Source organism: Tenrec ecaudatus, chromosome 13 (assembly GCF_050624435.1).
Source record: "Tenrec ecaudatus isolate mTenEca1 chromosome 13, mTenEca1.hap1, whole genome shotgun sequence".
Taxonomy (NCBI): Eukaryota; Metazoa; Chordata; class Mammalia; order Afrosoricida; family Tenrecidae; genus Tenrec; species Tenrec ecaudatus.
The window spans coordinates 35,918,827-35,934,780 of record NC_134542.1 but is presented as its reverse complement, the minus strand read 5'-3'; the positions used below and the strand labels follow the sequence as shown (position 1 = coordinate 35,934,780).

The window sequence follows — 15,954 nt, the reverse complement described above, 5'->3', positions numbered from 1 at the left end:
TTTTGTCTGTACTTGTTCTATGTTCATTCTTTTTGTAGTGTGTGATAAATGTAATACTCTTCACCAGCGCCATGATTCAGAGGCATCGATTCTTCATTTTTCATTGTACAGTTTTCTCATGCACGTGATTGAATATTTTGTCCATAGTAACCTTTCGTATTGCAACTCGAGGCTTCAATTTTTTTCTTCAGTTTTTTAAGTTCAGAATTTTGAAGTGTCGTCTTCCCCTTTGGTTTTCTAACTCTTGGTCTTTTTATATTTCATTATAATACTTTGTCTTCTTAAGCCACCCTTAGAAAATTATTTGGCTTATACTTCAATATTTTTAATTTTCATTTTAGCTACGGTACATTCAACAACTGGTTCCAGAGTCTCGTACATTTTTGTCTTTCCCTGTCTTTTACATGACCCTTGATGCCATCTCTCGCCTCTGGTCGTTAGTGCCCGTTGTGTCTAGTCTGATCTTGAGATAGCCTCGAGATTCAAATGGAGTATACTCAAGCTCACACTTTTATTCTCTTGAACTGGTTCGAGTTTTCTTCACCTCAGCTTGAATTTGCATATGATCATTTGATGATCTGTTCCAGTCAGCGCCCCCGACCTTTTACTGACTGATTACTTAGAGCTTCTGTGCTCTCTACACAAATGTCATAATTTGATTTCTTTCGTGTGATTCCTGTGAATAGTAGCCATTTAGGTTGTTAAAAAAAAGATATTTCCAGAGATTCTGTAATGCAGTCTCTGATGTTGCTTCTGTCTCAAGTCTATAGTATCCAACTACTGATCCTTCTTTGTTTCAACTTGCACTTTGTAGTCACATATAATTTTGAATGCACTGTGATTGCATCCTTGATCAATTTCAGACTGCAGAAGAAAGTTTTAAAGTATGTTGAATTTCTTAATCATTAACTTTGAATATTAGTTTCAATAATTGGTCTTCCCTATAGACATGTAGATATTATCCAGTCAATGTCTATTTTACTTCAGTATAGATACTGAGTCTCAAACTTACTTGCCCTCTTTTTGTAAATGAAATTACTCAACGTGTACACACACACACACACACACACACACACACACACACACGCCATCGCAGCAATTAAAATCTTTGGTACTAAAAGCACATGATCCAGGATAAAGTATAAGAATATGCTTTTGCTGCTTTCTGGATTATTCCAGCCTCCACCCCACCTCGGGGGTGGTATTCCCCCTTTGAGAAACAATGGTAAAGATCTTCCGTTTTCTTTTTGGAGAGGAATGCTATGCCATTCTGTTTCATTTTTCATTCCTAGACTAATAGAGCATATGAGTATCCAATTAAAAATGGTCAATGAAAGTCCATTTCTACTCATAGCTAGTATATAAAGTTTTTAAACATTTCATTTCTGACAACTTTCAATTATTCTTAATTCATTCTTTTGTGAATCCATGTATGACTATTGGTGGATATTTGCCATTGTTACTTCCCCTGTTGAATAAAGGCACAGAAGCAAAGGAAGGTCTACTCCAGCCACGGCATTGAGACTGGCTAATGATGCAGCTCTTGTGCCCTTCATATTTTGAGTGCCTTCCGAAGAGGGCTCATCTTCGAGTAGTGTATCAGACAGAGTGCTGCTGTCCATTTTCACTGGCCATTGCTGTTCAGGGATGGATTCCCAGGTCCTTTCCGCAGTCTTGGTTGAGCCAGGAAGCTGTGCTGAAACCTGCCCCTTGGGAGAGTTTGCTTGTTGAAATACCAGTGACATAGCTGCCAGCTTGACAACAACGTCCGAGTGATGGAATCACCATTGCTGGATCCTAACCCAGTGAAAATTATATCAGTATTTTAGCAAGATGTGGAGAAATTAAGCCTTACAGTAGTATGTATATTAATTTTGTAAAAATAATCCCATCATCTGTCAAATGTCTTAGTTAAGGAGGCTTCAAAAGTTAATGGAAAAATAAAAAGATGCTGGAATTTTTCCATGAACGTTTTGCTGGCTTTTCTTATTGCATGGGAGCTTTCAGGTGAACTGGGCTGTTGAAATTTTCAAAATTTACATGAAAACCCTCATCATTATTTTGAAACCTACCATTGTTTCTCGGCCTTTTGGCTGAGATCAAGTGTAGTATTTTGAGACCTACCAAAGTATGAAGGACTTAAAATATTTCATGGAAAAATGGAATTAATAAAGGAATTTTTCTACAAGCTTTTTGAATTTTGTCCTTACAATTTTTTCACACTTAATCCTGTTATCAATAATAATTATTTGTTTTATAATCTTTATAAATTGCAGAGGCTGTATAAGTCACTAGATTCCTAGGGTATGATATAGTTGGCGAGCGTATACTTTTTAATATTGATAACTTCAAATATTAAACATGAACTGTACAGTTGGGTCCCCCCATTAATTTAATTAGAAAAATTCCCAGTATTAATGCTCCAAGTGTGTGGGTCTTTTGATGAGTTTCACTATGTGTTAATTAGCTTCTGGAAAGGCTATATCCATCCTTAATGCTTTTCAGTGACACATGAGAGAACCCATTTCACCATGGTCTCAGAAGGGTTGGTCAACATTAGAACCCACTTTAATTTGTGTTTCTTTAAATGAAGTCAAGATTTTATTACTATTCATTTACTGTTCCACTTCTATGATGTTCACCTTTTGATAATTGTCATAATTTATTTTATTAATTTGAATTATTTATGTGTAATAGATAAATAGAAAAAAACATTTATATTTGATATTGGTGTGTTTTTAAATTTTATGTAAAAATTACTTTCTAGTGTAGAGGTGGGTCTACTCCCTATAACTTTCATTGATTTTAGATGGATTAGCGATGTAAAAATTAAAGTACATATTATTCAATGTTTTTTAGTGTGATATTTGAGTAACAGTGGCTGTAATGAGGAATAGAAATTCAATTTTATTTTTGTTATGATATATAGAACCTGTGGCACTGTATCTAATACATGTTGTGTGTATGTGTCCCCAAACACATTTTAGGTCCAAACTGTTTAAGCCCATGGAAATGCCAGGAGCCCGACATAACTGACCTGCCCAGCAACGTCCTCCTGCACTATACACCAAAGGTCAGAGGTCATGCATGAATTGTGCTGTAGTTGTAATTGCTGTCAAGTACTCTTTTTCAGTTATTGAGAGAGGGAGCATCTTGAATTGTCAAAAAGGAAAAAGAAAAGAACCCAGTTTTCAAAGGAAGATGGGACGAAAATAAATAAGCCACTTCTTTGACTAGGGTTCAGAAGCAACCACTTGTAACTCTATTTTGTCCCAGGAGTTTTAATAGTAATAATAAGAGTAGCAAGAATTTGTACTAATTAATTGACTACGGTAAATGAATTTTGTATAGTCTATATTTTCTGATAAAGAGCTGGTACTGTGTTATTCCTAACCTCTTTTTGTGTGTATGTGTGATATGAGCAGGTGAAAATGAAATATTGGCTTCAGAAGGAGAAAGAAATTGGATTTGTGCTTACTATAAACAAAAACTCACTGTCATTGGGTTGATTCATAGTAACCCTTTGGGCAAATTAGAATATCCCTTATCAGTTTCTGAGACTATTAATCTTTATAGCAGTAAAAAATCTCATCTTTCTCCCAAGGAGAAGCTTGTGTTTAAGAACTGCTGACTTTGCAAAACCCACTATTGCACCAGGATGCCTCATACTATTATAGTAACCACCACAATTTACCCCAATGTAACCATAATGTATTAGTTTAGTGTAGCCTTTTGTCAATGTAACCGCACTGTGTTCATTAGCCTGAGTGTAGCCATTTCTGTTGGCCACTTTGCTACTGTACTTCCTTCTGTAACTGCTGACCCATTGCTGTGTGTTTTTGAAGTTGCTGATGTTGCTTGCCAACTTCTTTTATTTTCATGTTTTCATTTTTCCATATATCGTGATGCCACATGCCCTTGTGCTTTGTTTTACTCCACGATATAAAAACTCCCCTTTTTAAGCACTCGGGGCAAATGGAGAATTAGACTCTATCTGCCCCTTGATATTAACTTTAATAAAGTTGAATGCAGATTAATTGCTCTCCCTCTGGAACTATACTGAGCATTACCATATTAACACCAACTATTAAAAGATTTTCATTTTATTTTTGTTTGTAAGAGATGTCTAGTCATCCATTTGTGTTTTCTTTCTGCCAGGAACTGGACAAACCTCTTGAATATACAAAGCTTTAAGCTTACGGTATACAATCAAATACTACATAATCATATAAGTATGAAATAGCTTTATGGGCTTGTTGGTTGTTCGCAGTTTACTCAAGCGCCATACTGAGTCCTCTACATGTGCTCAGCTTTAATCAGTGCAGACACTCGCTAAAGAGAAGCTTCTTGGCCTTTAATAAATGCTAGTGCAGGAGTTAGAACACAGCTTATTTAACGCATAACGTAAACATTGTACTGTATTTCAGTGTTTTAGTTGTGCATAAAATAGGAGAGCACGCAGATTGGCTCTAGGAGGTTAGAAGGCTAGAGGAAAGATGGATTGATTTGTATCTTAAAGGGCAGGTTGGGAGGGATGTACATACGAGGGTCACCAAACAACAACTGGGAAAGCTCCGCTAGGCAGAGTTTTCATGACGCTCGTTTTTCTTGCTAGTTTGGCCCTCGAGCATCTCCTCCGAGCTCGTGCACCCAGCGGCATCGCCTGGGAAGGTTCTGTCTGGTCACAGGGAATTTTTTTGTGAAAGCAGTTTTGCTGAAACCTTGTTTTTTATGATGGCCAATTTAAGAGAACAGCGTGTGGCTCTACAATTTTTTTTCCTGTTTGGGAAAAGTGCCGCAGAAACTTGTGATTTTGAACACAGCTTACAAGGACAGCGCTGTTGGAAACACTCAAGTGTGTGAGGGTTTTTCTGGTTTAAAAAATGTGAAATGTCGATTGATGACAAATCTTGTTCTGGACGTCTGTCAGCTTCCTGCACGTACAAAAATGTTGACTCCTGGTGCATTTGGAGTTTGTTCCACCAGGCCAGGTTGTTAATCAAGCTTTCTATTTAGAGGTTCTGAAAAGATTACATAACTTGTGTGACAGAAAAGGCCTGTTTTGTGGCTGACGGGACTGGCTTTGCCACCACGACAATGCATCTGCTCATGCAGACATGTCAGTGTGACAGTTTTTGGCAAAAAAACAGCATGCCTCCCTTGCCTCACGCATCTTACTCATCTGACTTTGCTCCATACGACTTCTTTTTGTTTCCACAAATTTAAAGGGACATTAAAGGACAGCGATTTGACAATGTAGAAGAAGTGGAGAAAAAAAGGAGGGGAGGTACTGTCAGCCATCCAAATAGATGAGTTTGACAAATGTTTTAAGTGTATTGAAGAGTACTTTGAAGGTGATAGGGTTGTTTTAAAAAACATTTAAATACAACTCTTTGAAAAATAATCCTGTTTTTTTTGGGTGATACCCCCTCGTATGAAGCAGAGTGAATAGACCTACAAAGGCATAGGCTATAAAACTGCGTCCTATGTATGTTTGTTTGGTACTGGCTACTGAGCAGGAGGAGAGCACAGCAGGATGAGATTGGAGGAAAAGTACAGGCAAGATCACAGTATCCTTTTAATCCTAGCTAAATAGGTAGTGAGTAGGGTTTTCATAAGTGAATAGAATATAAACACAAGTCCTATCATCAGGTTTATCTTTTAGGAAAAGATATCCATGAGCAGTGTGAAATAAAATGGAGGGATGAGAGGCTAGAGGTGGTGATCTCAGTGGAAGATTGTTGGGTTAGGACAGGCCTTGGGTACACAGTCTACTTTGAGAGGAAAGCAACAACTGCCTATACCTGTTGACGTGCTAAAATTTATAGAAATATTAATTTTCCTTTGGAGTGGTTATGAATCCAGGGTGTTTGGTTACTTGCAACATATAGATGGAATGGGACAGTCCATGTTTTACCAGCCAAGTCAAATGACTTGTTAGAGTTGAAGACTGAGAGATCTTACCAGAATATCACCAGAAATCTTTGTCAGTAACATGAGGGAAAATAATGTCTTATTCCCTATGATTGGATTTTCATGTTTTGATAAGCCTTTCTATTCTTTAATTTCAATGTTTATTTTAGTCATACATTTTATATTTACTTTGAAGTTGTACATAGGGAAATACTAATTGAAATAAAACACCGAATTAAGAAAATGTGTTTGCATCTATTGTTTTAAAAGAGAAAAATTTTAAAACGTGATTGCCAAATAATAAATTCCACCTTAGCTCATTCTGACAAACATCGGTGACCCAATTTTAGCATATATTTTCTTATTCTTTCTTTTAAGAGACAGAGTATAGGAATACAAAAATCCATTAAGTGGACACCTTTTTGACTGTACAGTATACATTTAAAATTAGGGTGAAATGTTTTGTGTATGGTTAAAGTTACATTTTGCCCTAATTGCCCTTAACGTATGTACTATATTTTTCTTTATTTTAGGCCTGCAAAAGTCCAATCTGTCTAGATTTGTCTGCTAATTGTTTGCATGGAAGGTTAACAGGAAATAAAGTAGTGAACTGGGACATTAAGGTAAATTGTTTTAATTGATGGTCATCATATTATGTAGGCTTACTAATTCTGTTAGAGAGTTTATTTTTTTAAGTACCATCAGATTGATCAGAATATTGTTGTCCACCACCGCAGGTACCTTTAATAAAAAATGTAGTTTCAGTGAAATAAGCAGAAATGTAAAACTTAGTAAAAAATGAAATAGTTTAATCTGCTACTCGGCAACCAGTCAAATATACTTCTTCTTTCAGTGAGATAGAAATCATTTTGGATAATTCTGCCCATGTAAAATGAATTACCGTATATACTCATGTATAAGCTGAGTTTTTCAACACATTTTTAACATCATTTTATTAGGGCTCATACAACTCTCTCCACAATCCTTATACATCATTTGTGTCAAGCACATTTGTACATGTGTTGCCATCATCGTTCTCAAAACACCTGCTTTTTACTTGAGCCCTTGGTGTCAGCTCCTCATTTTTCCCCTACCTCTCTGCTCCCCCCTCCCCCTGAACCCTTGATAATTAAAAAATAATTATTTTAGCATATCTTACACCATCTGATGTCTCCCTCACCCAGTTCTCTGCACCCATTGTCATCAGCAATCATGCCAGGCAGGTGAGCATCTCAGACTGCTGAATTGTTAGAACAAAGTTGTGTTTAGCACATTTTTAATGCAGTTTTTGTGGTAAAATTAGGTGTCTGGGCTCAAATTCGGGTTGGCTTATACTACAGTATATACAGTAACCAATTAGTGATAATCTCATGCTATTCATATGACTGAAATATTTTTCTTTTTTACTTTGAGATAGGGTTACTTATTCTCACCTTTACATGATAAGATTTATAAAATGATTGAAAATACATGATCAATTTTGCTGTCACATGCAAGATTGCTAAGACCACTATTGTATTTGCATGTAGATTGCTGATCTTTTGTGTCATGTGCTGTACCAGAAAACCAGAGTCTTTGGTGCTACAGATACTTGGATTGTTAACTCGTTAGACTTTGCTGTATGTGGAAATAAAAAAGGAACAGAATTGACAGAAAAAGGGAACTGTGTTTTTATATTACAGCTAAATAAAAACAAAAGTTAAATGACAACTCGGGGTGGGGGGGCGGGAGAATTGATATTATCTTCCCTAATTATCTGTATACACAGAGCTCCTGAAAGTTCAGTGTGAATAATAGACAAATATATGTATACCAAAAAGGAAACTGAAATGCCTGATAAGCACTTGTGTAAAATTCTCAACAACTTACAAATAAATTCAAATAAAACAAATGCGATAGTTTTTTAAAAAAATAATTTTATTGGGAGCTCATACAACTCTTACCACAATCCATACATATATCAATAGTGTCAAATGAGATAGTTTTACAAGTTATCAAATGACAAAATTGAAATAGCTGATGAAGAAGTAATGTGAGAGAGTGGGAAAGTAGATCTTTACACTTTAGTGACTAAGTTAATATTAACAATAGTTAATGTGGAAATATTTAGAAGGCCGTTGGGACAAGTTCTATGAGATAAAAATTGCCATTTGACCTATTATAATGCTAGAATTTCATGTTAGACATGTTATTTTTTTAAAGTACTGTATATACTTGAGTATAGCAGAGTTTTTTCAGCACATTTTTAGTACAGTTTTTGTGGTACAATTAGGTGTCTTTGCTGAGATGTGGGCTGGCTAATACTCGAGTATTTATGGCATTTATTGAAGTTTTATTTACAATAGGAAGTAGTTTAAATACTCTAATAAAGGACTGGCTAAATAAATTTTTCTATGACCATATAGTAGCATAATATGTTGCTGTATCTTATAAAAAGGACAGTTGAGCCCCAAAGAGGCTTATTTGCCCATTGTTCCATACGTGACCGTGATAGGTTGTTCCCGACACCACACTTAAATGTCTTTGCTCTGTATTTTAGAGTACAAGTGTACGTGGTCTCAAAACTCCCCTCACTGCCATTGAGTCTATTCCAACTCATAGTGACCCTACACGACAGAGGAGAACCTACCCCTTTGTGTTCTCCAGACCGCAGTGGAAAGTTCCATCTTTCTCCTGGGGACCAGGGTTAGTTTTAAACTGCTGACCTTGTGGTTATGAGTCTTTAACCTTTAACCCATTATAGGATCAGGGTTTCTCTTACATGTCTTAAGGTGTAGCTAATTGTAGCCTCAGACAGTGAAGATAAGAAGATTAAAACATTGTAATTGGTTTTTCAGGACATCATAAACTGCATAGGTGGATTAAATGTACTCTTTCCTTTATTGGAACAAATCAGCCAGTGGAGTGAAGGACAGATCCCTGATGGAACGAACGAAAGCACAGGTTCTGAATTGATAACACCTGTAGAAGGAGATTGGGTGGTACTGACCTCCACCAAGACATCAGGTATTATGATGGGATTAGCATCATGTCATCATTGGGGAACATGACAACTAATTGGAAAATAGATTAAAATCACCATTAGGAAAACGTGTACATAGTTTTAGCTTTAGCAATCCATTTCTAATTTCACTAATAATTTCTAATTTTACTAATATCATTACTAATATAGTTCAGAGAAAGTTGATAATACTTTGGTCAAAAACCTTAAGTTGTTGGTTTTATTCTTAATTATCCTTGTCTTATATTCTTTGTGAAATTTTGACACTATTCAATTTATGGGGGGAAATATTTACATGTGCCCATAAATATACAAGGGTGAACTAAGAAGTATTCCTACTATGGCCCTGTTTCATAATTGCATAGGTGTATTCCAAACAAATGTGTTTAAATATGCCTCTTGTGATCAGTGGATGGTTGTACACTTGTTCTCATTAATATACTTGTCTTACTCTTGTTAGGATCCCTTCAAAAAAAGGGTATTGTAAACAAGTGTGACAATAAGATAGCTCAAAGAAACTGATCTTTTCATCACTCTTTTAAGCAAGATCAAAGCTATTGATGATGGTTTTATGGGATGAGTCGCTACCATTAATTCTTAGATTTACCAGTAAGAATCAGAGTAAGGTCAAATCCGAACAGTTCCTTCACAGAGGGTCTACCAAGCTAGTTAAATTCAAGGCAGAGAGATCAGCTCAGAAGATGATGGTGATTATTGGTAGGGATCACAAAGGGGTCATCTAAGTATATGTCCATGTTTTTTATTGTGAATTTTGGGGGATTTATATATCAGATCATCAGTTTTGCATCAACAACTTAAAACAATTTATCAAACATCCCAACAGCTTGCCCTGTTTTACCTTTTGGGGGGGCCTATCTCCTTCTTCTAGGACAGTGGTTCTCCCTTCCTAATGCCGCAACCCTTAATACAGTTCCTCATATTGTGGTGACCCCTCAACCATAAAGCTATTTTGTTGCTACTGCATCACTGTAATTTTGCCACTGTTATGAATCGGGCGACCCCTGTGAAAGGGTCGTTTGACACCCCCCCCCACTCCCACCCAAAGGGGTTGTGACCCACAGGTTGAGAACTGCTGTTCTAGGATTTTATCTTCCCCTTCACTCAATAAACACTTGCCTTACAGGTCAGTCATAGAGGCCTTGTAGGACGTGTTTAGACAGTGGAAAACGAGAAAGGCTGGGAAGTTGCCCTGTGGCTTGTTTGCATCATGACAGTGTATTTGCTCACTTCAAGGATAGCAAGGGTTGCCCTTGGGGAACTACCCCATGTATCCTACAACCTTGACCTTGCCATCAGACTTCTTTTTGTTCCCAAAGTAAAAAAAACAAACACAAACATTGAAAAGGAACATGATTTTCCCTTATGGTGTGATGTAAACCAAAGAGCGAAGAATTCTTTGGAAAGGGTTAGAGCGATAAAATCACCCTCTTTAAAAGTGTATAGAACGAGATGGAGGGTTTAGAGCGAGATGGAAGTGATAAGGTTTACATTCCTCTGTTTTTTGTGTAATAAAGGTTTCTCTGATTTTATAGCAGTGTTTTTGACTTAGCCTCATAATGTGCAGTGAGTGCTGCCTTCTCTGGTGTTTATGCACTACAAGTGAACTCTGGAGGCAACCTGCTGAACTAAAGCCCCCTTTGTTACAATGTGCAGCTCGATATTAAAATGTGATATTGAGAGCATCTGTGGTCATTAATGGCATGTTCACAATTCCAGAATCACGACTAGAGAGAAACTTAGTTGCAACATTTATTTTGATTGTGAAGCACTTTATTCAGAGACATCCTATCAACCAAGACAATCTTATTCACTCCCATGGAGTGGCGACTCTTGGTGTCTTACTTCAGAAGGTGAGTCAGTCTGATAACAGTAGATGCGGCTGGTGGTGAAAATAAACAATTGGTGTTGGGTTTTCTTTGTAATAACTAACTGTGTCTATGTGCTTTAATTAATTTATGTAATTTGTTATATTAATATTAATTTATGTAATGTATATTAATTTATGTAATTTGTTTCACAAGAAACTTAAAAAGAGTTATTTGAGTCACCTTGTTCAAGAATGACTAACTTCATGTTTAGAATCCTGGGTATATAGGATGCTTTTATTTTAGCTTTGGTATATAAGATGTTTGATCATACCTAAAACTGTTTTAGGAAGGTAACATAGGGAAAATATGTTCTCGCTTTACATCTAGCTTTCTCACCAGAATTTTAAATTTTAGAGCTAATAGATGGTCTGAATTAATTGCTTTAATTTTTTTTCTGGGGTGGGTGGCACGTTTATTCAGAGAAATAAATATGACTCTGGAAGGGGGCTCTTGGCGGGGAAGGGATGCTGCGCTGCGGCAGGGTCAAGGTTCCGGAGTTTCCAACAGGTCGGCCAGGGCTTGGTATAAAGAAGAAGAGAAATAGTCGACATAGCTTCCTGGTGTGCAGACCGTTTCACAGACCAGAGGGCAGAGGTAGCAGAATTGGCAGTGCTGAGGGGAATGGAGAGAGCTAATTGCTTTAATTTATACCTTAATGACAGTGATTTAAATTGAACTGTACAGAACCCTCTCAATTTGTATTTCAGGTGCCAAGCACCTTGATGGATGTAAATGTATTGATGGCAATCCAAATATTAATCGAGCAGGTATCATTAGAGAAAAATGTGCAGCTTTTGCAACAAATGTATCAGTATTTACTCTTTGACTTTCGAATTTGGAACCGTGGAGATTTTCCTTTACGAATTGGTAAGAGCAAGCAGTTAAATACAAATTTACGGTGGTTTTAGAAATTTGTAATTATTCCTGTGACTTTGACATTTGTCAATTAAGAGTGAACTTTCTGTTTCAGGTCACATACAGTATCTTTCTACCATTATCAAAGACAGCAGGAGAGTTTTTCGAAAGAAATACGGTGTTCAGTTTCTCCTGGATACACTTCGCATTTATTATGGGTATGAGGCCCATGTTCCCACTCATTTTGATAATGTTTTCTGTCAGCTACTTGATTGACATGTGTAGATTATTGAGTTACTGCAGAGACGCATGATAGTTTAGAGGTTCAGATCATGAAAAATGGAGCATCTAGATTGGGTTGGAGTTTTGTGCTTTGTTAATTGTGTAGCCAAAGGAAGGTTATCCCTCTTCTCTGGGCTTGAGTTTCCTCATCTATGATATAGAAGTAATAATAAATTAGGTTAGCATGTATGAAAGCACTGAGAACCGAGTGTTCTGTAAATATAAGGTGTATTATTTTTGTTTATTTCTAAAATGTTTCCTTAAAAAGAAAAAAGCACAAGGCACCATGAATTCTGATAATTACACAGAAAGGTCCACTTCCTATCTATAAATATTTTTATATTTAAATAATGAACAAAAATGGAAAAAAATTGTCTCTAATTTTTGCTCTTTGGCTTTCACTTTCAGGAGTGGCTGCAAATACAATGAGCTGTCTGTAGATGATGTTCGGACAATAAGGACATCTCTATATGGACTTGTTAAATACTTTCTCAGCAAAGGTGGAACTCATGAAGAAATACAAAGTATTATGGGTTACATAGCAGCTACTAATGAAGAAGAACAGGTATTATACAGGAGATAAAACTTTTTCTTCTTTTTACATTATAGTTGTTATAACATTTTCTTGTACTCTTAAATTATTTAATTATCATATTGGTCATGTTAATACAATGCATGCCATGTCAAATACTAGTATTATGTAGTGAAAAAAAACTTTAGGTACTAACTGACAGTTTAATAACACAGAGATGGCAGTATATTTAGTTATTTTAACTAGCTAGAAAGTGCAGTACATGACTTTGGTAATTATGAAACTTATTTTTAAAGCTCACACTATAGATACCATCAACGTTACTAAGTAGATTTTTAAAATAAAATTTAACCAACCTAGTTTTATAAAAATTTTGAATAAAGACCAAATTATAAATGAATTCATATTTTAAGAAAATAGTTCCACAACATTTACCTTATTTGATCTTTAGAACTACCCTGTAGGACAAGTAATTCTCAATGTATGGTCTTTAATCAGGTTTACCTGGGAACTTGGTAGGCATGTAAACATTTGCACACCCTTCTTCCCGTCTAAGGAGCCTGGTAGCACAGCGGGTTACGTAGTTGGTAGTAACCACAAGGCAAGCACTTCAAAAGCACCAGCTGCTCCCTAGGAGAAAGATGAAGCGTTCTTCCCCCTTGAAGATTTAACAGCCTTGGAAGGTCACACAGGTAGTTCTGCTCTGTCCTGTAGAGTCTTCATGAGTCAGAATGGACTCGATGGCAGTGAGTTTAGGGTTTATCTTCCATCTTCTCTTTCAAACCCTGCAAGCTATTCTGATGCACAGTAAACATTGACAACCCTATTGTAATATATACAGAACCTGAATTCTTCTTCCTGTTTACGCATTTGGAAATTGAGGTGTTTAAGAGGTTATGTGACTTAATAAACCTGGGACTGGAACCCAGATGTATTTACAGTTCCTTCTGTTACCTTTCACAAGTGTACCACTTGTGAAATTAGGAAGTTAAGTGGCTTTAATTTATATGAACTAAAGTATTTTCTATCTGACCTTCATGTAATATGCGCAGATTTCTCGGTGGTTACATGACTGTTTTCATGTGAGGTTGCCACGTGTAGAAGAACGAGTAGCCATCATTTATTGCACAACGGTGATTCATTGCCCGTGACATTTTCTTGATCCATTCAGTTGTAACAACATTTTTTCAAACCTTATATACACACAATAAATTGTAGGTAATCCAGTAATGAGTGAATTATCTTTCTTATTTTCAGCCTGTTGAGGGCATGAATGACTATGAACAGATTTCAGTAGCACTTCTAGACCAGCAGTTCTCAACCTGTGGGTCATGACCCCTTTGAGGGTCAAACAATCGTGTCACAGGGTCACCTAACACCATATTTTTGATGGCCTCAGGAACCGAGACACCACTCCTCTGTCTCCAGGCGGGTCTGCCCACATGCAGATACGCCCACATACGAGTAGCGGGTGTGAAGACTGTTATCCATTCTACAACATGCTTCCAGACAAAATTTCATTTATATGTTATTAGAAATAAATATTTCACAATATATAATTACATATTGTTTTTGTGATTAATCACTATTTTAATTATGTTCAATTTGTGGCAATGAAAATATATCCTGCTTATCAGATATTTACAGTATGATTCATAATAGTAGCAAAATGACAGTTATGAAGTAGCAATGAAAATAGTTTTATGGTTGGGGGTCACCACCACATGAGGAACTGTATGAAAGGGTCGTGGCATGAGGAAGGTTGAGAACCGCTCTTCTAGATGAAGATATATTAGGAAAAGGCCTGGCAATCTACTTCTAACAAAATCTGCCGCTGGACACCCTAATGTGTCACTACAGTGTAATCTCATGTGTGGCAGCAACATGAGCCAGGCTGACCAGGCAGCTAACAACAGTTCCATAAGGTTGAGATATGACATGCTAAGGAATCTGGGGAAAGCTTTGTGAAAGAGATGACTGTTCATATGCATAGGTAAGAGTTTAGGAGAGGCTACATCAACGAAATGGAACGAGCAAAAGTTTATTGGAAGGAAAGGACTGTGTTGGTTCAGAATCTTGGGGAATATCAAAGCCAGGCCTCACAAATTGCACAGTCTATTCCAGTTCATGGCAATGTCATGTGTCAAAGTAGAAGTGCAAACCATTGGGCTTTCGGTGGCTGTTTTTTAAAGGTAGATTGCCGGGTCTTTATTTCAAGACTTCCGTCGGTATATTTCCGTCATCAGTGTCTCAACTGGCATGAGTGCATTGTCGGTGCCTCTCAGGGATTCCTGGGGGCTTATAGGAATTTCAGTTGATTAACTGTTTTTATGACTTACGGCTTTATTGGTACTTCTATATATAAATGTGGTTATTTGCTTTGTGTTGTTTAATTTTAAAAGCTCTTTGGGATTTTGGATGTACTCTTCAGTCTCCTGCGTACCAGTCCAACCAGAGGTCAGCTTTTCCTACTGCTCTTTGAACCAGGAAATGCTGATATACTTTATGCCTTGCTCTTAAATCAGAAGTACTCTGACAGACTAAGAGAAATCATTTTCAAGGTAAAAACATTTCTTAAGCATCTTCATTAGAAGTATTTATAGACATGATTGTACTTTCAACATACTTGCATACATTATTTTCATATTGATGTCTAATTTTAAGTTAAATTCTTGATTTTTTTCATGTTTTAGTATCTTAGATAAGTATCATTTGAGTGTTTGTATATTTACACAAAAACCAGTTGTATTGCAATCTGGTAATTCTTCAGCAAGGAAAACCTACTTTGTCATACAGTACTCAAGTAAAACTCTCTTATCACCTTTTTAACTTAAGATGGGTCTGCATGGAAATTTAGCAACTTAATAGCACAAGAAGTAACACTTGCATAACATTCTTTTTTTTTTTTGCATAACATTCTTTATATGGCAGATGAAGTCAGTACTGTAATTATCTTCATTTTACAAATAAAGAAATTTAAGGCCAAAAGATTAGCAACCTCTCCAAAGATATGGAATCTATTTATGAAGTTATCTCAAATTGTCACTTTGATGTTCGACTGAAATCACCTCACTTCTTGTGAGCTAAATTAGAAGAATGAGTCATCTTTCTATAGCCAAAAGCATTGATTTTTTGCTGTTCATTATACTTAATTATCTTGTGACAATTGTTTCCCATTGCATCCATTGAGTTGTATTATAGGGTCTGCTGATGGGGCCTAGTTTGTGGTGCAGTGCCAGTGGCCTGGCATGGTCTTTCTCGAGTACCGACTGTGGAGACCTAGGCTGCTCCGTGGAGCATCTGCCCAGGCCGAGCATCTTCTCTGGAAATTTTTATTGCTCCAAAACAGTTTTGCAGGGATTACTCATGTCATTAGTCTGTCTAGATTTTTTTTTCTTTTTATTTAGGCTTTCAAGATCTCACATAAAAATATGTGGATCTCACCCAAAGAATTAATTCAGCCTCCAAGTTTCTACAAGAAA

General features: G+C 36.5%; 1 protein-coding gene and 1 pseudogene across 5 annotated transcripts in view; both read left to right on the top strand.

Annotated features, from left to right (window-relative positions):
* Positions 1-15,954, top strand: part of NBEAL1 (neurobeachin like 1) — a 175,686-nt gene that overhangs the window by 68,546 nt on the left and 91,186 nt on the right. For all 5 annotated transcript variants that reach the window (XM_075529601.1, XM_075529600.1, XM_075529604.1 and 2 more), the window contains 8 exons: positions 2,988-3,073; positions 6,447-6,536; positions 8,751-8,919; positions 10,652-10,785; positions 11,511-11,670; positions 11,774-11,876; positions 12,349-12,505; positions 14,875-15,033. In XM_075529601.1, coding sequence (XP_075385716.1) covers positions 2,988-3,073; positions 6,447-6,536; positions 8,751-8,919; positions 10,652-10,785; positions 11,511-11,670; positions 11,774-11,876; positions 12,349-12,505; positions 14,875-15,033 — 1,058 coding nt within the window. The remainder of the gene's footprint in view (positions 1-2,987; positions 3,074-6,446; positions 6,537-8,750; positions 8,920-10,651; positions 10,786-11,510; positions 11,671-11,773; positions 11,877-12,348; positions 12,506-14,874; positions 15,034-15,954) is intronic.
* Positions 2,074-2,194, top strand: LOC142425046 (U2 spliceosomal RNA; annotated as a pseudogene).